Genomic DNA, 23,988 nt, shown 5'->3' on the forward strand with positions numbered 1-23,988 from the left:
TGACAACTAACATCAGGCATCAGGCAGATTTGCAGCCTTTGTTCATTTATCTGATTGCTAACAGCCAGCAGTTGGGAAGCTTTGATTATATGGCCAAGTTGGAGTACGAAAGGTCAACACAGCAATAAGTAAACAAGCAATGTGTTCTGTAAGAGTGACACAACACTGCATGGCTATGAAGCAGAAAATCCTGGCAAAAGAAAATCAATCCATAGTAGACAACTACTCAAATAAAATCCCATTCAAATAATAGTCAAGATGATTTATCTTAAGATATTTTATTCATATTTTCAGTTGACATATCAGCCAAAAACAAATATTGAAAATGAAAACGTTATCCTGGAAATGGTACACATGAGTTTCAATGGAGCAATATGGTTTCAAGAGACAGAGAGGTGGAAAAAATCCCAGTTTTAAATGCAATCAAACACATCTGTCTTCAGTTTTGTTTGACTGTGTATCCATATAGCGCATCTTATGCAAAGTTGAAAGAGTGAGGGAATGAAGGAGACAATGAAGCCGGGGTCAAGGATCAAGGATTATACTTTCTGTGGAGTTACGGGTTTGGACTGTTGGTTAGGAGTTGCAAGTCAGGCACAGCATGGACGGGGACGAGCTGAGAGTCTGAGGTCGTGAGACTAGGTGGCTAACATTTGAAAGGGCAGTTTTCACGTAGAAGAGTCGTTGTGTGCTGACAGTGCACGTATCATTCAATCTGAATTTGTCATGTTAGGAGGGGAGATTAATATGGGACATGAATGGGAGGGGCGTGTCTGGCACATGCACCTGGTATATGTTGCCAATCGCCTGGAAGTAGGTGTGGTCTCAGGAGAAAAGGTCAAGGCAGGCAGAGAAAACAAAGATATACAAGAGGAAAGAAGGAAGAGTCACACAATTGGCTCTCTGCAGAGGACAATTTCCAGCTCGCCACGGTAAAGCTTCCCCCCATCGGAGAGGCTCATGATGCTCTCCTTGTAGCTCTGCAGGCTCTTTGCATCCATCTCCTGAGGAACACAAAGGGAAGCGTGCGAATCAACAATGGTTTCGTTCTCAATACAAAGGTTTTAGTTGGTTATGTGGAATTTTATTTGTGGTATTAAAAACTGTGCAGAAAGTGAGGACTAGACCAATATTTTGGTCTTCCGCAGCTCAGGTCATGGTTGGATGAGGAAAGTTTTCAGGAAAACACCAAATGTTTAACCTTGAAAGGACAGTCCACTAGAGGCTGTTATCTTGAGCATTTATACTTCTACGTTGTCAATTTTGGGACGGTGTAAGTGGGATGACGGTGTGTTCCTCACAGCAGGACTCTCGTAAGGGCTTGAAGCAGAAGTATAAATTTGTCTTTAGCTTGAAAATATGAATGAATACAACTTGGAAGTTTTGTGCCAACATAGCATTTTGTATTTTTTCTTTCCCCAGTTTCCAGTGAAGAGAAAGCGTATGTGACCTCCTGGAGGAAAAGCGCTCCACACAGCTTTTTTGGAGCTCTCCCCCTTTTTTGTGTGGCTGCTCAGAGCCATTCAAATAGTAAATGCCTGATTTTTTTAGACAGCCTCCATTATCTCTACTTTTCAGGCAGCTATTTTTGAGCAAGAATTGTCACAATGGTTTCTAAATAATTTATTCTCCTACCATCTACACCCACTCATCTATTTATTGCTGCATGGTGACAAAAGTGATAAAAATGACAAAGTGAGTTAAAATAAAATTAATCTTTTGTTCGGGTTAAATCTAAGAGCTCACGTGTCCAGCATTTGTAGCTGCAAACCTTCAGGGATAAACCTTTACAACCACAACTCGTTGCGGTAGCAGCACCGGTGAGTATCTGAAACCCAATTTTTGTTCATTTGGGGAAACTCATCTCCAACAGACAAGACACGATTCTACTTTCTGTGATTTAGCATTGATTTACAACTTGTTCCTTTTGATTCTTCGGTTGTCCGGAAAGTCAGACATTGTTTAAGTAAACTTGGAAGCAAAAGGTCAGTATTTTTGCTGTAACTGCATGCGATTGAAATTATTATGAATGAATTATTTCTTTTCCTGCTCTTGAACTGCTGCATTCTTTCTGCAGTATCTTTGCAGGAACCATACTGAATATAAGTGGAAATTCCTGTGTACTCCTTGACGTTTCTGTGCTTTGATTTATAGCACTTCTTTTCTTTCTCACAGTGTTCTCTGAACAGACTAATTTCTCTTGGGCTTATTAAACACATCCTGGACGGATCTGATAAACAGCTAATAAGCTTGGATCTGTTGCTGGTATCACTAAAGCTCTTGATCTGAGATTTTACAGCATTAAGAACCAGAGCAGTCAGTCTTATGCAACACATGCTGTATGTTCAGTCATACAGGCATAGCATGTGATAATTGAGGGCTGTGTTTAAAATAGTTTTACGTATATTAGGAGCAGAAATGATGGCAGAGAAATTGGATTATGGCCCAGATGTCATAACTAATGTTTAAACTTGAACAAAGGGCTGTGTGGTGCAGATTCACTGTATGCACTGATACACATGAAAGCTGCAAAGCATTTACAGTAATACCAGACACATTATCCGCCTCTCACCTTCTTGTTTTTCTGGTAAAGGTCTCGTAGCAGAGCCTCCAGCTCTTGCTCATCAATGTAGCCGTTTCCATCCTGGAACAGGTTGACAGAAAGTGTACAAATATTATTTCATTTCCAAACAGTTTTAAAGAGAAGTAAGATGAAAAAACTACACTACATTCCCTTCTAAAGTCAGTTTGTTGCTGGAAAAACCAGCCACCATTATATAACCTCTAAAAGGTGAAGGGAATAATAAGTCATTTCGCTACACTGCAAAGTTTTTCTCTTAAAACTTTAGATCTTGACGCCCACTATCTTCCCAACGCTGTCGCAGATCAAGCAATGCGGCACAGCACAACATTAAAAAACCCCAGATGTAGCTCGAGGAACACATTGTCTAACCTTTTCAGATCCCAATTTGAAAAAGCATCTGGCTAAAGTCTCCGGACACTCTGCACTTTAATATGTGCAGTTGAGCAGCGCGACAGCTCGACATGCTTGTCCCACATACGTGGAAGAAGAATTAAGTTTTTGGACTTAAGTATGTGTGATGCTATGGACTGTGTGATTCTGTCAGTGATTCTGTCAGATGAGGCTGTGGTCATAAAATGAGGATTTTATTAGAGCTGATTAAGTGGCTTAATGAGCTGATTTTAAGTCCCAGTTTCTGTCAAAAGAAATATGTGAATGAGAGCAGCTTTATTGGCAAGTCAGCTGTATTTATGTTAATCTGTCTTCAAAAAGATTGAACATTGAAACGTGAGCAGAGCGCCGAGGCCCAATTGGGTCTAGCAGAGCATAAACATGCAGGAGTGACTTCATTATCTGATGTGTTTGTCCAGTTTTGAGAAATTTTGTTCAATTTAGTTTGGACTAACATGTTGATGTGCAAGCTCAGCTTGGGTCAGACTAACACAATGATTAATTCACTTTCTTGTGCAATATAAACATGTCAGACGCCAAAGGAAATCCACAGATTTCCTTTTTCAAAAGAGCCAGGGTCCATGCTCATTGCTTTTGTAGAAAGAAAGGGACCCTTTGGTTTCAAAATAGGAGGGAATTGGTGTATGTTTGGACTCTGAGTTCCACTGCTCCACTTCATTCAGTATTTTATGGCAGCAATCATGAATGTACCAGCCAAATGATTTAAAAAAAACAACAACTTTTCATTCACAACTCTGAAAAAGGGTTAGCTGTAAAGTCACTGTGGAGCCTGTGCTTTAATTAATCAGATATGTCTCATCATGTTTATAAAGGTTTGCGCCAAAAGATAAATCCAAATAACTGGAAATTTGCCTTTGGCAAGTGGCATAAGACTACGATCTGTTAATTTGGGCTCAGTATCAAGATGTCTTCAGAGATATTTCTCATTTTTAGACATGCTCTTTGAAGTTTACATAGCCAGATTGAGGTGTCCTACATCCTGGGAATAAAAGGGCTAATTCCATTCTAATTCTCATTTCTAATATTTTCCCTTTAAGGATATAAGACTAATGGAAAGCAGAGAGACTTTAGGTATCACCCAGGCTGTCTAAGTTGCATGCCATCTTGGCCTTTGGTCTTTTTTAAGTCTTTGCACAGTTTGCGGTTGGGGCCCTGTGAGCCATTTTAGAGTTCAGCTGACTGGCCACACTTTGCCCTGTGCACGATCTCTCAGCACCATTGACAGCAGCCGCCTGTGTTCAAGCTGCAGGGACTGAGCTCAAAACAAAATTATAAACTAATTACACACATAAATGGTTGTGCTCCATTCACAGAGGGTGTCCAGATGAAGGGACTGCAGTGGCTTATTTATAATTGAACACTCAACCCTGTCTTCATGCAAGCAAGCTGAAGAAAATACAAGCCTTCAGAGCAACTGAGACATTAACATGCACGCAACCTTCCAACACCCCCACCTCCAGTTAGTTTTACTGCCCACTCTGCTATCTGTTCCTTGTTCACTTTACTCCATATCTTAGATTTCCATCTGGATTGATTTTAAGGTCTGGCAGTATCTGATTTTAACAAGACTCCTACATGCACTGGAAGCTCAAAGTACCTCAAACTGTTTCCTCTGAGTTCAAAAGAAAAATGAGAGTTAAACAAAGGTCTGATTCTTTTTTTTTTCTGAATCTCTGAAAGAAAATAATGTCAGAACCTGTAAGGGAGGGTTTGCTTTTTTCATTGACATGTAAAGCACCTGTAGTGTTCCTGCTACACTGTGTGTGTTCAGTGTTGGGTCCATGTTACTCAGTTACAAAATTAAACACTGCAAATCTAATGTTATTCTCATCTGTAAAATAATTTGTAGCTACTAATCAAAATACTGATGTAAACAACAGGGTTCTATCTATTTTTTTCTTTCAGTAAAAAAATCTATAATCTATACAAAATAGAAGAAGAAAAATAGTTAAATCAGTGACAGTCATCCTTGTTTCATCCATGTTTGATCCAGTTTTCTGTACAAAAGTCATCAAAGGAGGCATTCATTTCGCTGGCAGATTGTAACCCTCTGAGCAGATATCCCATTTTGGCATATTTCAGACGACACGGATCAATTGCAGGGTGGTTTCTGCATGTAAATATTTATTTGCCAGGCTGCAGTTAAATCTGGGGAGTTGTTTTTGTTTGGTTCTCTGTCTGTCATCTGCCATTCAAATGAATGTGCACTGCTTTGCATTTACATCTAGTCACTTAGCAGAGACTTCAAAGAGCAACATTCAAGCTTCAGTACTCTAAGAAAGCCTGCTGCAAGTATTAAGCACTGCAGTTAAAGAGATGGAGTACTACAGGTAAATCAGTCTAAAGTAAGTGTGTTAGGTTGTTAGACATGTGTTCACAAAGCCTGTATGAGTTTAAATAGCCGGCTGCAGACCCAGAAGTCACTCTGTAGGCAGCAATCTGTCTTCGTCTGACCAAACATTTAGCTATGCCACTTTTTAGTGCTGGAGATGAACAATTATCCTTTTGACATTAGAAATCTAACATGATGATGCAGTTTAAAGATGTATAACCAGCAATGAAAATGCAGTCAAAGTCAGTAATGCATCAAATCAAACCTAAAAGACATTGATATTCTCTTCATTGCCCTTTAAAAACATTTATTTCAAAAGAAAAACGTAGGAAATAAAAGTAATAAGTTCACCTGCTCGTATAATGTAGCTTTGTTGAATTAGTTATTAATGTTATTATTTTTTATTAACTTCTTAACAGGATAAACACGCATTGGAAACCTACATAGCTCTAATAATACGTGCATTTTGTAGATTCCCTGCTGCGACTGCACATATTATGGGATACATTTTGGATGCTTTTCAGACAAATACTAAAAGATTTCACGACTCGGTTGAATCACTTTTGCTGAAACATCTTTAGTAAGAATACATCCCATCACAGTTTCCTTATTAGTGTTTTAAACACTAATAATGAGGAAAAATGCATTTGTTATATAAGAGCAAAGCTAGTGGACCAGCACCACAACACACGAGTTATTTATTTCCTAAAGAAAAGCCGAGTCAGCTCTTTTAAAGTCACATAGATTATGGTGCATCCCTCAGGCTCACAAAGCTCATAACACATCATAAACAAGAAAAATTATTGAGCAGATGTGCAGCAGAGCTCTCTTTGTCCCTATCTTGTATCATGTTGCTCCCTGTAGTCAATCCCCACCAATCCACTGCTAATGTGGAAAATATGGCCATTACCTGAACCCCTGCTCAACCACCCTGAGCTGTTTACTCAGGGACAGGTGTGCCAAGTCTAACTCATTTCCCTAGGTGGACGGGGAGTGCCTTGGGTGGAAAAACAAAGAATTTGCATATTGATGATTTTAACTAAAGGCTGCTCCTAAACAAACACCCCACAGTCATCCAAATGACTTGACTCAAGCTACTGCAACATTTTTCCAACTTGGCCAAATTAAAAGCGTATTCCCAACAGAGGGATGTTTAAACGAAGTTCAAGTTGTGATTCATAAGCGTTCAACAAGTGTCCTCATACGTGCAACATAAGAGGGAGGTGTTGCTATGAGCACTTATTTTCAAATGTGTCTGCTGAGCATTGCTGTAGATGCATGCTGAAGATTTTCAGAACAACTCATGAAAGGAAGCATCCTGCTAAAATACACGGACGACTGACTAGTGAAACAGAAGCTACATTTGGGAATACTGATTCCCTCTTTGAACAGAATATCACCTACCTTATCATAGTATGTGAAGATGGAATTGAACTGCTCAGAAGTCAACTTGACACCCTGTAAGTAAAGGATTTGACTTTATTATCAGGGTACAAACTGTGAAAACCACAAATTACAAAGGATAAGAGTATTTATTTCATAATGCTGATGTAAATTGTGCATAAATGCTTCATGTTTGACTGTTACATACCTGGAATTTGAGAAGGAAATTCTCCTGAACAGGTAGAAGCCTGTGGAAGAGAACGATTTCATTAGTGGACACAAAAGTTTATAAATTATTCAAATCTGCTGACAATGAATGAGCATCAGAAGGACATGTGATTCAACATTTACATTGTGAACAGAAGCGAGTAAAATTGCATATTACCTTGCCATCTCTGAGAGGCCCAGCTTCCCATCTCCATTCAGATCAAACATCCTGAGCTACAAACAGAAGCAGGACAGAAATGAGAAGCGACGGAGGAGAAAATGAAGGAAAGCTGTTTTATATGTATACACAGTGTAGAGTTTCATTGACTGAGAATTTGAATATGTAGACAGTTTTTTTCTATATAGCCACAACTTATTTAATAGTTCTGGAAGTTTAACAGAGGACCAGTAAGGTAACCGTCCATAAATCTTTAAACCATCCAGCAAATATGTTGAATATTTCACAGTAAAAACCCAGAAGGAAACTATCACATCAAGAGAAGAGAAAAACAAAAGACACGTAGGAAACAGTTTCACTCATTTCCTGTAGAAACAGTAGCGAACCGCTCCAAACAAGTCTGCTCTGATTGGTCAGCTCCGGTGGCCTGATCAAGCTCCACCCATCATTATGCATCTATCTCGCTGAAATTAAAAATTCTACTAAAAGTTTATGAGTGCCCAGGTTTTATTCAGTGGAGACTTTACAGTGTCCTTAAACAAACATTGAACTCACCGACTGTCAAATCCTGCAAGATTCAGCCCATCAAACAAATTTAATAATCAAGGAATCATCCGAGTCATTAGCTGGGTTTCAGTTCAGTAACACAGCAACACAGCTGGAAGATTCCTGATTCAAAGTGCAGCTTGGGTCAAAACATTTGTGTTGATTTGTAATTCTAAATTTGACTTTTTTCTTGGGAGATATATGGAACATAATCTCCATCTGATTTCATCCACTGAAGCAACCACAAAGAAACAAATAGTTAATCGCTCAAGCATTGTGGAGACAAGCTTCAGAAAATCAGGTCAGCTGAGCTCCAGGCCGTCTAGGAAGAAGCAGATGTTTGCGCATCTGGGCTGCGGTCAGACGACCTGCAGGACATGATGGGGCACGACCACTCAGCCACACGGCGCTGCCGCCACCAACAGAATGACCAAAGGGACGTTACACATGCAGCTTTCTTTAAGACTGTAATTGCTTTCAATGTTTCTGCATATTTCAATAATACTCCTAAAATTTAGCCAAGCATTACAAGCACCTACTTTGTGCTTTACTTCTATATTCCTCCTCATATTCCTCCACCATTGAGGATGTCGCTCACTAAACTAAGCTTTGTAAAATCCAGGGTGTCCTTGGATGTGTCTGTAGGGTTATCCATTGTGTGTGAATGGTCTTACTATGGTCTGCGTGTACTCCTGCAGCTTCTGATCATCATAGTGTCTGTTAGCCTTCTCCAGCAGGTCTGACAGAAAGCCCTGAGGAGAGAGGCACACATAGGCAGATTAAAAGTGAATCTGCTTGATTATTACTTTAACATCATGCAGAATGTATGAAATAGTGTGGGGGGTAAAATATGTGGCTCAAGATCCAAAACTGCATTCGGAGATGCTTTTTTTTATAGATGTATTCATATCATATTCATGAGTTTCTGAGTGATAAAACTGGAATATCAATCTTAAAATACTAGATAGTCAGAAATGACTGTGGGAAGAAGTCAAGCCCATAACTAAAAGTAGTTTGAGAGTCATATAATAGAGGTATCAAAAGCAAAGAAAGGCTGGAATTAAGATAATCTTACTTTAAAAATGAAAATGATTTAATGACAGAAGGTAAAAACAGAGGATAAAGACAGAATCATTAGATTATGTGGTGATTTATGGCATCATTTTGTGTTTTCTGTGTAAAATAAAAGAATACCCACACTTTATAATAAAAAGCAGCCTTTTAAAATGTTGGAAATCAAGTTGCTTCACATGAAATGTACAATAACACTACTCGAGTCAATGTTTTCCACTACTGCTCACAGTTCTGTGGTGAGACACATGTCTGGCGCCTGACATCCCATCTGCATGTTTCCAAAGCTCTCAAAAAGCCACACCTGAGTAACTCATCTGCACCTGGTCAGCTGGAAGAAACGTGATCCCCGAAACAACAAGAACAGCCTCATGTGCATGTGATGCGCGGCCAATGACCACATTATCGCTCCACTCCCCAGTGTGAGGTGCTTCCCTTAATGGAATGCCACACAACCTTTCCGAGAGGTGTTGAGGTGAATAACATTTGCGTAATCAGTGAAGGTTTTTGCATCTGAATGCTCACCTGATGAAAAAACACATGTAGTCATTGGGGGATTAACTGTGACGCAGACGTTCAACTCTCCTGGCTTGACGCTCATGTGCATTTAAAGAAAAAGTCTCAGTGGATATTGCGTTTTTGCTTTAACAGTAACAACCTCATTCAGTTGATTAAAGTTTATCAGTTCATTACATTGACATTTTGCTAAATGTGTTTACTCACTTAAATGAGATGATGATGTCAGTTTCACGTCTGTGGACTAAATATGATGAGGGGAAACACAGCCAATGTCAATGGTTCCAAACAGGCCCATTTCATGGTGCAACTGAGCATCTATCATCTAATAAAGCCCTGTGAATTGTATTGAAAGGCTATGCAGGCTCCAACAAACATTTTCGGAAGATGAAATTCCTATAATTATCCAAACTGAGCCGGGCCTTATCGTACGATGAAATGTTATTGAAAGACGCCATAAGTGAGTTTGAAAGGGGTGTTCACTGTTGGGGCATGAATAATAGGAGCAGAAAGACCTCTCAGCTAAGTAGTTACTGAAGTGACGTCTGCATTTAGATCTGTGGGGAAAACATCTGTAAATCGGGTCAGTAACTGTGGCTGAGAGTGCACATTTGGTGTCCGTGACGCTCGTGCTTGCACTGCGATATGAAGGATAAAAGAGGAGAATCTGCTCAGTGTTGAATGTTATCAGGATTTGTTGAATCAAAGAAGACAAAGATCTTAAATATCCAGATTTGGAATAGTCTTATGATAATCTTAGTGTCTGCAAAAGGGTTAAAAAATTCAGGCATTTTATGACAAAACAAACGGCAGATGATGAGGATATTTACAGGCAATACTGTACGACGTATGCGCAAGCAAACACTCTCCTGCGCGGGTTTATTGTATGAACAGTTGGGGTTAAGATGTCTTTGTTTAGGCCAGATTGCATCATACTCCATACTGCATGTAGCCCATAATGATGCCACGAGAGACGGAGATGGAGCTGTGATAGTCGAATGTTTGTGGCTGCAGAAGTCAGCTCTGTTCAGACTGTATTAAGAACTTCAATGTATATATTTACATTTACCACCTCAGTGTCTCAGAAAATGAAATTATTTTGAGACTGTATGATTTCGTACTACACGATCCCAGTGCTGTTATGCTGGGGTGCTGATCAATAAAAAACCTCCTCAAGGAGTTCCATGTCTCTATTCAGAGGGCACGAGGGGGTCACGAAATGAGCTGAAACCAAAGATGCACCCATCGATCGTCAGCCAAGGGGTAATGTTTGGTTTTCATTATTAATAGAAAATCTTTGTGTTTTTGGGGCTTTTGTTACTCCAGTTTCTGTTTAAGTTCAGGTGAAAGGTGACCGGTGCCCTCTATGGATAAAAAAGCTCCATCTCAGATCATTTCAATAATATTGTCATGTGTTCTGCACTCACTATATAATAGTTGGGAGAAGTTTGCATTTCTGAATTTAACAGAGAACTCCCAGAGAGTCAAAAAACTTAAAAAAACTTCACTCCACCTCATCTCAGACTTTACCTGATTCAAAAGTCCTGGATCAATAATTCAAAATCGAAATGTTGTTAAAACAACAAACTGTGGGAAATGAGCTGATGTCCAATTTAATCAAAACGTCCTCAAAGATGGTAAACGACGCAGATTGTGTGAAATGTAAATGATGCAAAAAGCATCGACACAGCAATGAAAAGAGCTGCAGCCTCTGCCTTGTTAGATAAAAACCAATATGCTGCAGTTCATTCTCACTTCCTTTCAGTTACCCAAAGCACTAATTACGCACATTCAAGTTAATTTTCGATTTATAAGCTACAAAATGTTTGTTTATGCTCTCAGTTAGGGTGCAAGAATCTGTGAATCGTATTTGGCCAACAAAATTGCAATCAGCAACTCAAAGAATCAAATTAATGCAACCCAATATCTAATCAAGAAGAGCCCAAGTTGTGTTTTCTTTCCTTTAATTTGTCACCTATGTTTTATTTTCCTTCTTGGAAAAGAACAACTGTGCTGCTGTGTATTCAGCGCTTCCAGACTTCATATTGAGCTACAGTGATGCCTTGCTGGACCTGCTGTTGCATTTAATTAGTCTCAAATGCCGTGCGCATGAAAGCAAGTGCTTAAAAGTGATACAAGTGCGGAATGGGATTACCAAAAAGAAAGATATCCTCGTGAGGGAGCATTTCTGCTTCTCAACGGCACAAAATTATGATTGGAGGACATCTGTGCACACAAGGGAGGTGTGCTGTCGCATAAGCATGCTTTTTTGCTTGTACATGCAGATGAATTATGGCTAATTCATCATATAATCTATTTATTTAGTTTTATATTTATATTTTAGTTTAGTTTATATTTAGTATACAAACAGGAGAGTTCAACCTGTCTTTTGTTGTTACTGTTGGTGAGAAAACTACATTTCTAACCACTTTTAGTCCATAAATTCAAAATAGAAAGAAGGGTAGTTACTGATTATGACACAAAAACATGTAGAGGATTGTTAACGCCACTTTCTTTCCATTCTTTTTATTGTTGTAAACAAATGAACATGCAGAAGCTGGGCGTCACATAAACATACATACAAATATGCATGCAAGTTAAAGAAATGTGGAGATGTCAGACTGTCTGAGGGTTACAGTTTAGGGTTTGTACTCTGAATGTGTACTGAATGTACTGAATGTGTGTTGATGTGGGCATGAGAAGGAGAAAAAGAAGACAAAAGTAAAACAAGTATGACAAATGTAATCAGATTTACAAATAAAAAGCATTTGTAGTAGTTGTAAGTAAGGCTTCGGAGGATGAAGATTAAATATGACATGAAAGCTTTTTTCCCAGTTAGTTTAAATCTGAGCATGATCTACCTTCAGTTCATTAGCTTCAATGTAGCCACTGCGATCTGTGTCATATCGCCTCCATGCCTAGAAGAAATCAGGAAAACACAGGAAATATTCGATTACAAGATCTTTCTCAGCACTGATGCACAGAGCACACAAAAGCTGTTCACCACAGTGATTTACATTTCCTCCCCACAAACAAATCCTCTCCGATCGACCCCCTTATCGTCGCTTCACTGCGGAAGGAGTTTGGCTTTCCTCTGCTGCAGAGCAGAAATCGTTCCAGAGGTAACGACCTGAAAAGCCGGCACCATCACTGTAATCATACAGTTTTCAATACAAGCCCATTCACCCACATAGAGAGCTCAGAGCAACGAGAGGCTGAGAGAGAAAGAAAGTCATTTTAATGAATGTTTTAATCTAGCAGCTGTCCCTGTCCAAAGAAGGGCTCCTTATCAAAGATGGATGGCCTACCCCCTTCTTCTCCTCCTCCACTAGGCTCTGCAGAGAGGAGCTACAGTGGTGTTATCCATTATACATGATTCTGAAAATAGAAGGTTCTGCTTCCTCATTCTAGCCCTTTAAAAACCTATCTGCTGCTCCCCCTTCCAGCACCCTTCAACAAAGACTGATTAATCCCCCTCTCTTGTTTTATGTTCTCAAACTCTGGCCCTCAACTTCTCATCGACGTTTCATTTACGGCCTCTCTATTCCCACTTTCTCTCATTTGCCCTTTGCATCCTTCTCCCTGCCCACACCTTCCCTCTCATCTGTTTTTCTCCTCTCATTTCATTATTCTGTCTCAATATGACACGGCAGATGAGGAGAGCCCTTTCCTCACATGTAATTGGTTTCTAATTGCCTTCATTCTTTCAGGGCAGCAGATTTAACATGAAATCTGCCATTTTCTCTCATTATATCCTGTGGAGGTATTTGGTGGAATAAATGATTTCTTTCTTGGAAGGTCTTCTTGTTCGTAACTGTTCACCAGTCATTTATTATTCAAAACTCACGGAGGCACTCAAACTTGAGACATTTTCATGTAAATAGTTTGAAAATCCAACTTGAGTGCTGCACGTTGACAGAAACAGGCAGACTATAATCTTTTCTGGTAGTTTTTGCAAGTGAATAGTTACTTATAGTTAATCTTATATGTCTTTTCTGTCCATTCGACTGCTTAAAAACATTTTACTGAGCTTCCCAGACAGTGGGGCAACAGTTATTCATTTTCTACAGTTAATTAGCTTTCTTCATGTAGCTGGTTTAAATATACAGCTTTGCGTCCAATGCTATAAAGTAACTCAGGTTTCCATGTGTCATTCCAAATTGTGCCAATATAACATCTTGTTATAGGCAGTGAGCCTATAACAAGATTTTTAATTCTACCACTGATAGCTTAACCCTATGAGACCCACTGCATCCCTTTAGCTCTTCTAAAAGTGAAAGTTTGTTCTTCTTAAGACATTTAAAAGTCTGTGGGTCAAACTAGCTTCATTATGCTGTTGATAAGTAAAAGTGTATGTAGGTCTGGTTATATCTTTGTCATTATTACAGTACAGTGTTCAGAGCATGATAAATACTTAGTTACTATGAATGCAATCACCACACTAGAGAATTAGATGAACTATTCTTAGATGTATGTTGCAATATTATAAGACTGAGTTAAGATTGAGTGCACGTCACATATTACCTGTTGGTTACTAAGGTCATTGCACCTCTTACTTGTTCACAAATGGACAAAACACCAATAGGAACATAATTCTGGAGAATAATCACAATTTTAATTTTAATTTTTCTGTTACATTGTTGAGTTTTGACAAGGACTGAATAAAGGAATCAGTTCTTTCTGGTTGCAGTGTTTAAAATTCTTTCTGCAGCACCATTTTAAACTGGATCTATATTTTTTTATCAGTTTTTGATTCATATTTGTGTGCCAAAATAACTGCTGGTTGCATTAATCAGGCAAAGGGTTTAAATGTCAGTGAGAGGTGAGAATGTTCTTGAATTTTGGGATTAAAGATCTCTTGGGGGTTGCATGTTTTTTTTTAATATGATACGTATAGAGCATTACAGGCAAACCAGTGTTCATTAGAAATACAGAATGAGCACTACAATTAGTATTCATGATATATATTGTGATGGGACAACATTAGAAGATCATATCTGTTTGGACAATGTGCTCCCAGCGAGGCCCAACAGCATTTTCTTAAAAACTTAGTAAAACATGAAAAAATTTAGGCTTCTCACAACAGAATTTCTTTTTTGGGCAATATATGGGATTAAAAAGGCTTAGATAATAGGATTGGGCCGCTGGAAGTTCTTAAAGGGAAGAACTTTACATGCTTTATGGTTCAAAAACCCTTAATTTTATCATTATCATTTATCATATCAGTCTGTTGCTGTAGCACATTACATCACCACTCCTGTGTCTTTAAAACCATCCTCAGGAAATACTAAATCTGCTCTGACTGGGCTACCAATTTGCCAGAAATTGAACAGTTTAAGGGAGCTTCTCACTTGTTTGTTTTGTTTGAGCCAAACAGGCCACAGGACAGAACCTGGACATGAGAAAAAAAGTTCAACTCTTTCTTTCGAAAGAATTTGGGAAAAACAAAGTTTAATCAATCATTTCCTTTACATTCAGTTCGAAACTCCGAGTTTAGATTTATTGAGCAAACCTTCACAATTACCCTCAACAACCCAGAAGTTGTCTGCATACTGACTTTTACAAGCATCTTTTGAGTAACATTTACCTTCTTGGTAAATGAGATCGACCGCTTACTGATCATAAAACAACTCAATTTCAATTTCAATTAAAATAAAAATGAATCCTCTATGGCTTCACTTGTATTTGGAAGCAGACGCTGTAAATATTATAGTTGTAACACTGGTAACTGTTTACTCCTTTATCCATTTTTTTTACGTTTCTAGAGCAGCATCTGTCTTGTCTTAGGTTAACTGTCATGCATGTCAGCCTCTGTTTGTGCTCAGCTAATCATGTTTCTGTGGTTACCTGATTTGTAGTACAAGTTACAGCTTATATACTTAAAAACAGCATATGGCATGTTCTAGTCACAACAGCAGACATGTGCAGCCATGTGCAATTGAGGGCAGCAGTCCACGTCTTTTTATTCCAGACTTCATGTCACTAATTGGTACACCACTAACCACCAAAGGGAATTAACCTATGAAATTATCTGGTAGATGGGATGAGAAAATGCAAGCTGTCCACAGCTAACTGACTCGAGTTAATGCCAATTTACAGTGAACAAGAAGCTTCTGCTCAAAAAGAACCAGAGTCCTTCTAAGAACTGACAAAATTACCACAAAGAGCAGCTGCTTTGCATTAAAAAAAGGCACAGGCCTGTCCATGAAAGCTCAGAAACAGACTTACCGCCATGAACTCAGCGCTGGAGCTGACAAACTGTCTGAAGCAGAGCAAGAAGTTCTCTTCAGTTGGGAGAATCTGGGCCAGCTAGAGAGAAATGACAGGGAAACGAGAGTGGTGAGAACAAGATGGTGGAGTGGATGTGGTGGGAGATGTAGATGGAGAGTGGGGAGCTTTTTGTCTGCAAAGACTCAAACTGAGACATAAATAATGGAGAACCACAAACTCAGCAGCCGGGCCATGCCTAAGGCCAGGAATTTGCTTTTAATTACGTGTTTATCATGGCTACCTGAGCGTGCATTTGTGCACATCCTCTAAAATAAACACTAAATTTCTCAAGCTGCAGCGTGCAGGTGACCAGTAGGGGCAGTGTGGGGCCAATCTGCAGCTTTACAATGTGTCTTTTCGACTGCACAGTGACAAATATGCTTGTGACGATGCAAAAGGTCAAAAAACGTCATTTTGGAAATGTCAATGCACTGAGATAAACAGAGTGGGGATGGTGCAGATGGCGTGTTTTTTCTGGCCTGAGTCATCAGGTCTGCCGCCTAGTGGAATCCTGCAATAACAGGAGTAGTAAACAGGCAGGTATGTGAATAATTATGGCCGCTAACGATTAAGTTGCCTCTATGAACCTGTGTCTAAAAAGTAACTTTATTGCTGACCTATGTTGGGAATATCTATTAAAAATGATGAATTATGGTATTCAGACAAAGACTTATATTGAATCTTAAATTCGATCTTTGGAGGCAGCAGCAGATTATTAATATTGTGGGAACTCTTTCTCACGTTTTCTTCAGTTTCCACTCAGAAAATGAAAAAATGGGTAGATATCTTCCACTCTTACTCCACAGACCATCATGGAGATCGATCTTATCTAAAGCCTCTCACAGTGTATTTTTGGCTTTGTTAATCATCTGTCTTTTTCCAATTTTCTCACAAAGAACAGAAAACCCTTCTCTAAAGTTTATTGTAGCTGGTTTGTTTTAGGAATATGAATTTTCTACTAAACATGATGTCAGACAAAGTAGCTAGTTTGCATAGTTAAATGACTAAAAAACCACCAGCCTGGCTGCGTTTATGTCAGAAAACTCCATTTCAAATCTCTAACGCTATATCTAATTTAATTCATTAGTGTAGTTTATCAGGTTGTTGTGGATTAATGTGATCATGTTTTTGATCAAACAAATAAGATAAAGCATGTTACTTAAGGGGCTTTAGCCTGATTTTATTCAGGTTTTGTTAGCAATGAACATGACCCTGTTAATTGTTTCTGTCAGTCTTTCAGAAATATTGAGCTTATTGATACTGAAATATGAACTAATGTCACTCTTGGCATAACAACAAACATATTTCCGTTTGACACTGATGATGAGTTTTCTCTAGTTTGTTGGGCTTTAACCTGATGTGTCAGATGGTTTCTTTACAGAGTCACCTGGAAATCCTCCCTTGAATCAGTCTGGAAAAGGGCAGACATGTGATCAGATAGACAACCATCTATTACCATAATAAGTGAATTCATCTAATCAGATTGGCAAAGCATTACGAGTAGAGCTAATCAGTGAAAAGGAGTTGCCTTTGTTGACCCATACACATCTAAAACCCACCTCCAGCTGCCAATATTGGACTATAATTGGTCGCACTTTTGTGCTTTGACCATAATCAGATAGCCTGCAGCCTGACAAGATGGATTCTCTGATGACTTTGAGCTTGCTAGAATGAAGCTGCCTTGCAGCGTGAATTCAGTTTAGGTGTTGAGAACAAAAGTTGAGGTGTTGTAACTAACAACAGTGAGGAGAACCATGGAAAGTTTGCATTGTGCTGTTATTTATCTAATGATATAATCAATTTCTCAGATTCATTTGAAATGCAGATTTCACTGCAATTAAGATCTTCAAAACAACCATCCCTACTTTTTGAGCCTATCTATCAAAACAACAACGTGCAGTTCATGCTTGCGTTGTGCTGAAAGTGATTTGTACATGCTGACGCCTCATTAACAGTCGTGTGTGTCAGTTTCTCAGTGCTGCCTCGTATTACCTTTTGCAGAGCTAATACATCGACTGTGCCAATCACAGCAACAGGAAAAAGTCATTATATATACTTTCACAAACTGTATTTCAAATCAACAAGTTTGAATGAGAAAAATCTATTTTGTCAGCTGCTTCCATCCACTTCCAACATGTTCATGACATGCTGAAAACTTTGACCCTGTGAGGACTTGTACAGTCCAATGTTGAGCTTTTAGCAAATCTGTCATTGTCACTGATATGCTGAGATAAGCCTAAAAGACACTGTAAGGCTGTCACTTTGAGTGATTGAGGAGACTCCTAATGTTTCAGATCACGCCTGAAAAGGGGTTTAGATTTGTGAGAGGCTTCCTGTTTCCCCTGTTGTGGTCTTAATGCTGAGCTAAGCTTCCTGTTTAGGTTTCATTATTGAATGAAAGATAAAAGAGTGCTATACATCTTCTCGCATAACTTTTCGCAAGAGAATTAAAAAGTATATTTTACTACAAACAAACTAGCTCAGTGGAGCCAAGCTATTCCCATCTTTTTGGTAGGCTAAGCCAACTGATTCTGGCTCAGGTTACATATATGAGAGCAGAATATTCCCACCATACTCAAGCAAACCCCAGATGTTCCGGTATGAGACACGGAGACCCCCCCCCCCACGGACTTACCTCTGACATCTCAATGCGTCCATCTTTGTTCTTGTCAAACTTCTGCATGAACTCCTTCATCTTTTCTCTGAATATGGGGTTTGAAGGGTCCTGCAAAACATTTGTACAGATAACAAGTCAAACTTTAGTGGTTAGAGCTGATCTGGGATTTATCCGTTGTCCCTGAACTCACCACCCCAGCTCCTCTCCGGGCACTTTCCAGCTCCCTGAAGAAGTTCTCCAGCTCCTTTCCCTCAATGTAGCCATTACCTGTGGCACAGACAGATAACACCTGCACGTTATTACATCAAACCAAAGATATGCTGATGGAACTGAAGAAGGACACGTGCAGATTTGGTCACAGTGTCGAACAGATCCCGTCTTGGCTCAGTTTGGTCCTTGCATTGATTCAAACATGAGTCCATTCCCAGTAACTATCATCCTTCCTCTCTAATAGATTCCACTATTGACTGACACGATGCAAACTGATCACTCCTTAAAGACTGTGTGTTCTCAGGAATGTATGGCTGGACAGACTTTAAATAGAAAAAGGCTCCTCTTAGAGGGAGCGTCTTTTTTTCTACAAAGATCAATAGTGCATTCAATGGAGGTTTCGTCAAGTCATATAAGCTCTTGGGATAATAGATAACAGCGTATTTTAAAGAAGAATTAGAGCTTTTCAGTCATTTTAGTCAGTTGGATGTTATTAAAAGATGAATTCCATCATATTTATTGGATTCTAGCAGAGAAAATTCATCTTGCATGGCCATGATGTTGATTTTATTTTCCCTTTATCTTATTTCATTCTTATTCCCAGTGTCTTGTTGTCCTGACAGTACCCATTCAGTGGACAAACGAGTGTGCTTGCTTCACCCAGGTAGCACGCAACCCTGTGCCAATATTCTATCTAGAACCTTGCTGAATGGCTGGACAGATGGCTCCAATGCTTCAATAAAACCCTGGAAGGCAACGCTGCCTCATTAAACTCTAACAAAGATTATTATGCCATCCATTTCCTCTCCTCTCCCTCTCCCTCTCATTCACCGTCTTTCTGCCATTTTTGATTTAACTCCTTTTTTTTCTAAATCCAATCAGCATCTTTGCCTTCTTTGTTCTGTCAGTGGAGATGTGTGTGTTTGTGCACGCACGCGTACATTTCTTGGTGATGTTATCAAAACTCATGAATAAAAACTCTGATGTTTCAATAAAGTGGGACAGTAAAATGCCTCGCTGCGATCGAGCCTCCTTCCTGTGGGGCTTATTGACATTTGGTATTCTGGAGGAAAATGTCCTGATTTATAATTAACCAAAGTAAGAAGTGATGAACTAAAAGGCGAATTGAATAAAATGACAATAGAAATAGATTTACTTGGAGATTATTCTGAGGCGCTGTTGTACATTCAGTACATGCAGCAATAGATGCATACACCCATCATATTTGTGCAAGGGAGCATCTGTCAGTTATTGCACTGTGCTTACTCAAGAGCACTTTCTGTTCCAAGCAGCTTTTAAACAACAGCAATACGATTCGTTTTTTCCCTTCAGTAAAACACATCAAGTGCTGCAATTTAATTAGTATGCGTCTGTGTTGCTCTAAATTGTCCGAAATCCATGCATTGAACACATTTAAAGCATTGTATGTCTGTTTATTTTGTTTTTAAAAGAATTTTACTAGTTTTACACCTCATCATATTTCTTTCAATTTGGTGGGTTTTCTCCACAAGCTCTTCAAGCATGTACCAACTATCAGGATAAAAGGTCCTCAAAACCCTTTCTGGTCCAAATACTCACTCTGTGGACTTCTGCTTCACTACAGTCTCAGGAGACTCTGGTTTATTTCTGGTTTTGATGCAAAAATTCGACCCTCACAACACGGTAAAACTCTCAAAGTGGGCAGTTGTGCACTCTGAGTGCATATTTAAAGCAAATATAAAGGGCATTTGCCTTTCAAAGGAGAGTGTAGCCCTGTCTACTTAAATATTTTGTGTCGAGATCACAGCTGGGTTAGTTCAGGAGCTAGATTTTACTCTGTGTTTCAAATCTCCATATACAGGTCATTGAGAAATAATTGACAGCATATATGCTATAATTAGCAGAAATAACTGAGTTTTTTTCTTTTTATGCTTTGAAGGAGATGAATTACAAATCCTGGCAGAGAAAGATGAGAGGGGAGCGTACAGAGGAGCTGCAAAGGGATGCAATCCAGCCGAGATTTGATCATTGGCCAACAAGGGAATATGTGGTTTCATTGTCTCTGGGTGCATCGCCTCCTGTGTATTTTTATCTGAAACCCAGAGATGTTTACTCAGTCTGAGCAAACAAATTAGCTCTCCTTTCTTTCTGCCAACTCTCCCAATAACGAGAGCAAAAATCAAACACTCTAGCCAAATTTGTGGATGCTCACTGGTTGTATTTGTTTTGCAAAGTGGCTCGTTGCAAATTGCAATATGTAAAATAGCTCAGCACTTTAGACTGAAACACCTGGGTGGCTGGTGAGTTAAACCAACAACAGATAGGACAACTTTCTCTGAAACACTGACTCATACAGAGAAGCTCAGCTGCTGAGCCCCTCCGCCCCACCCAACTCCTCATACCACCTTGATTTCCCTGAGGAAAATGTTTCAGCTTGTGTGCAGGCGGCAAAACAGATCATGCTGACAATGAATTCCCAGGAGTCTGTGTAAAACAAATAGGTGCAATACACATCTCATAGAACGAGCAAGTAACTGACAACTTGCCAGAGATCTCTCATCACACTTACACCGCAGTCTAACATTTAACAAAGATATATTTTTCTTACTGTGTTTAACAATTATTGGTTAATATTGTCTAGTTGGTGTCATTTCCCGTTGACCCTTCAGTCCAGTCCTAACCGATTCAGCAAATCAGTTAAAAATATACGCTCACCGGCCACTTTATCAGGTACACCCTGCTAGTAAAAGGTCGGACCCCCTTTTGCCTTCAGAACTGCCTTAATTATTCGTGGCATACTTTCAACAAGGTGTTGGAAACATTCCTCTGAGATTTTGGTCCATGTTGGCATGATAGCATCACGCAGTTGCTGCAGATTTATCGGCTGCACATCTATGATGCAAATCTCCCGTTCCACCACCTCCCAAAGGTGCTCTGTTGGATTGAGATGTGGGGACTGTGGAGGGCGTTGGAGTACGGAGAACTCATATATATATATATGAGTTCTCCGTACTCCAGATTGCAACATATATACGTTAACGCGTTAAATTTGACATATTTATAGAACGTGCGTAGAACCTGCGCACGTTAATATTGCGTAAAAAGCTAAACTTGTGTTAAAAGGTTCAATTTCGCAGATGAAATCGAGACTCGTCAGTCCAGGCAACGTTTTTCCAGTCTTCTATTGTCCAGTTTTGGTGAGCCTGTGCGAATTGTAGGCTCAGTGTTTTTCGGACCGTCTCTGTAAACCCAGAGATGGTTGCGGGTGAAAATCCCAGCAGATCAGCGGTTTCTGACATATTCAGACCAGCCCGTCTGGCACCAACAACCATGTTACGTTCAAAGTCACTTAAATCCCCTTTCTTCCCCATTCTGATGCTCGGTTCGAACCTCGGCAGGTTGTCTTGACCTCCTCTACATGCCTAAATGCATTGCGGCCGTGCGATTGGCTGATTAGCTGTTTGTGTTAACAAGCAGCTGGACATGTGTACCTAATAAAGTGGCCGGTGAAAAAATGGTGTCCTCTTAGATTGAGGACTGTGGACTTTTCGGACTGTCAATCAGTGTGCAGAAAGTCCTCAAACCACAGAGGACTCTGCAATAAAAAAGATGCATGAAATAAAAAGATATGTATTCAGACTGAGATTACAGCTGCCAAACAGATGCATGCACACTGAAACGTTTGCAGACTGAGATAAAAAAAAGAAGAAGACAGAGCAGACAGATTTGACAGGGACCTCAGACTCGATCAGGATTGAGATTCTCTGGATCTGTGTGCGTGTGTGTAGTGATGGCCTGCTGAGGATTTTTTTCCATGGATCAATTTTCCGTTTCCAAACGTCACATCACATAAATCCATATTAAGTTATTTCCACTCAGAGGCAAAGGCAAAACAAACTCTTTTTTAAAGAAAAAAACTGTCTGTGTTTGGAAACGTATCAATAAAAGTAGCACTACTCATAAATAATGACTTTATCATTAATTTAGTCACTAAATCCGCATGAAGCACAAAATGAATGTAAAATTGAGTGCAGAGTGACACTGAAATTCAGAGTGCACACCAAGTGAAAAGGCTGCAACAGTGCAGTACTTCGTGTACCATTACAGGACGCGCAATGTGCGTGAATACAGCTGATGAAACAGAAGAATTACCATGTAAACTCCGCTTTAATCACCGTCTCATTTGCAGTTTGCAGTTTACAAACTCAGAAATGACATGAGTAACACACCAGTGCATCCTTTTTTAAAAACGGAGATTTTCACCTGAATTTGCTTGATAAAAAAAAAGCATCGAAATTTCACCTGAAACCGTTAAACTTTCTCCATGACAAAACAGGATGCTCTCAAGGCAAAAGTTAAACATTTTATAATCACATAATGACTTCTTTTTTGGACTTCTTTATTCTGGCAAATGAAGACAAAGACGATGTTCGCAAAATAGTCACTCATTCATAAAAACCTCTTGCGGAGTCATTCAGGACAGTAAAAGTGACTTTAGATGCATAGATATCAACAATTTCCGACATTTTTCAGTCTACCAAAGAGATCGTTTCATGTACCAACCCCCCCCCCCCCAAACACACACACACACACACACATTTTTGGTGTATTATGTAAATAATTCTTTTGACCATTTTCCTGAATAATTCCCCACAGCATGATTGCAAAAATGTCTACTTTGAATAAACTTTTAGGAAGAAGAAACCAATCCTACCGTCTACGTCGAAATGTTTCCAAATATCGAGGAACTGGGACGCGGTGACCTCGGCCAGGTGCAGGTGAGGAGGCTGCTGAGCTTTGTTTGCCATGATGATGCTCTCGACGGATGCTGCTGCAAGTCAGACGCCAGAAAAAAAATCCGCTCCTAACTTTTCAGTGTCTCTTGCTCCAACACGCCCCACACTGTGGCCCCTGCGCGCCGCCCGCCGCTTTTTAACGCCTGCGCAGGAGCGGCAACACCGCTGTACCGCCGCTTGGGGCGCACGGACACTGACAGCATCCATCTGAGTCAGCGTCACTGCGTGTGTGTATGTGTGTGTGTGTGTGTGTGTGTGTGTGTGTGTGTGTGTGTGTGTGTGTGTGTGTGCTGCCAAGCTTGATGTAGTTGTGTGGTAGGACGTCTTGGGCACTGCAGTGGACGGAATGATGTGTGTGTGGGGAAGACGAGCAAAATGCAGATGGATCAACTTGTTCTGTTGTTGCATCATTCTTCTTTACAGTAGATCCCCCGTGTGGGGTATGTGTTTGATCTGTCACACGTGCACGAATGCGAGTTCCCATAAATACTGTGTGCTTTGAAAGATAAGCATGCGTGTGTGTCTCCTCTTCCTATCTCCTCCTTATTATATCTGTGTGTATCTAAGCGTACAGCTCCCCGAGCTTGTCCGCCACTGTGTGTGAGGCTTCACAGACTTAATTAGAACTCACACACTAATCACATTTCCCACACAGCCTCCAGCCACCAGTGATTAGCCCACATAACAAATGTAAATTATGTAAAAAAAAAAAAAAAAGAAAAAAAAAAGAAGAAATAGTAGGGGAAGTAAAGGGGGGGAGGGCACTTTTTCATTAATGACCAGTCTACTGTGCAGAGGGGCAGGCAAAGACACAGACTCACAACTCAGTCACTGCATGAGGTGATAATGTTCAAGATGAAGTAATAATAGTGTAATGAGCGAAAGGGC

General features: G+C 39.7%; 1 protein-coding gene across 1 annotated transcript; it reads right to left on the reverse strand.

Moving 5' to 3' along the window:
• Positions 1-262: 262 nt before the first annotated feature.
• Positions 263-23,221, reverse strand: calb2a (calbindin 2a). Its single transcript, XM_072386689.1, has 11 exons — positions 23,019-23,221; positions 18,306-18,382; positions 18,134-18,223; positions 15,457-15,537; positions 12,090-12,146; positions 8,316-8,393; positions 7,096-7,151; positions 6,919-6,958; positions 6,732-6,785; positions 2,573-2,644; positions 263-1,004 (listed from the first exon to the last, which is right to left on the reverse strand). The coding sequence occupies exons 1-11, from the start codon at positions 23,110-23,112 to the stop codon at positions 888-890; spliced, it is 816 nt and encodes a 271-aa protein (XP_072242790.1). The 5' UTR covers positions 23,113-23,221; the 3' UTR covers positions 263-887.
• Positions 23,222-23,988: the final 767 nt, after the last annotated feature.

The sequence above is a fragment of the Leuresthes tenuis genome, unplaced genomic scaffold (assembly GCF_036924035.1).
Source record: "Leuresthes tenuis unplaced genomic scaffold, fLeuTen1.0.hap1 SCAF_5, whole genome shotgun sequence".
Taxonomy (NCBI): domain Eukaryota; kingdom Metazoa; phylum Chordata; class Actinopteri; order Atheriniformes; family Atherinopsidae; genus Leuresthes; species Leuresthes tenuis.

Excerpts from the sequence above, each read along its gene's own strand:
- calb2a (XM_072386689.1), bottom strand. The coding sequence starts at position 23,112 with ATGGCAAACAAAGCTCAGCAGCCTCCTCACCTGCACCTGGCCGAGGTC. Across the intron at positions 7,152-8,315 it reads AGGAGTACACGCAGACCATA|CTCAGGATGTTTGATCTGAA; the intron begins GTAAGACCATTC and ends TTCTGTTTGTAG. Across the intron at positions 1,005-2,572 it reads TTTACCAGAAAAACAAGAAG|GAGATGGATGCAAAGAGCCT; the intron begins GTGAGAGGCGGA and ends TGTGTTCCTCAG.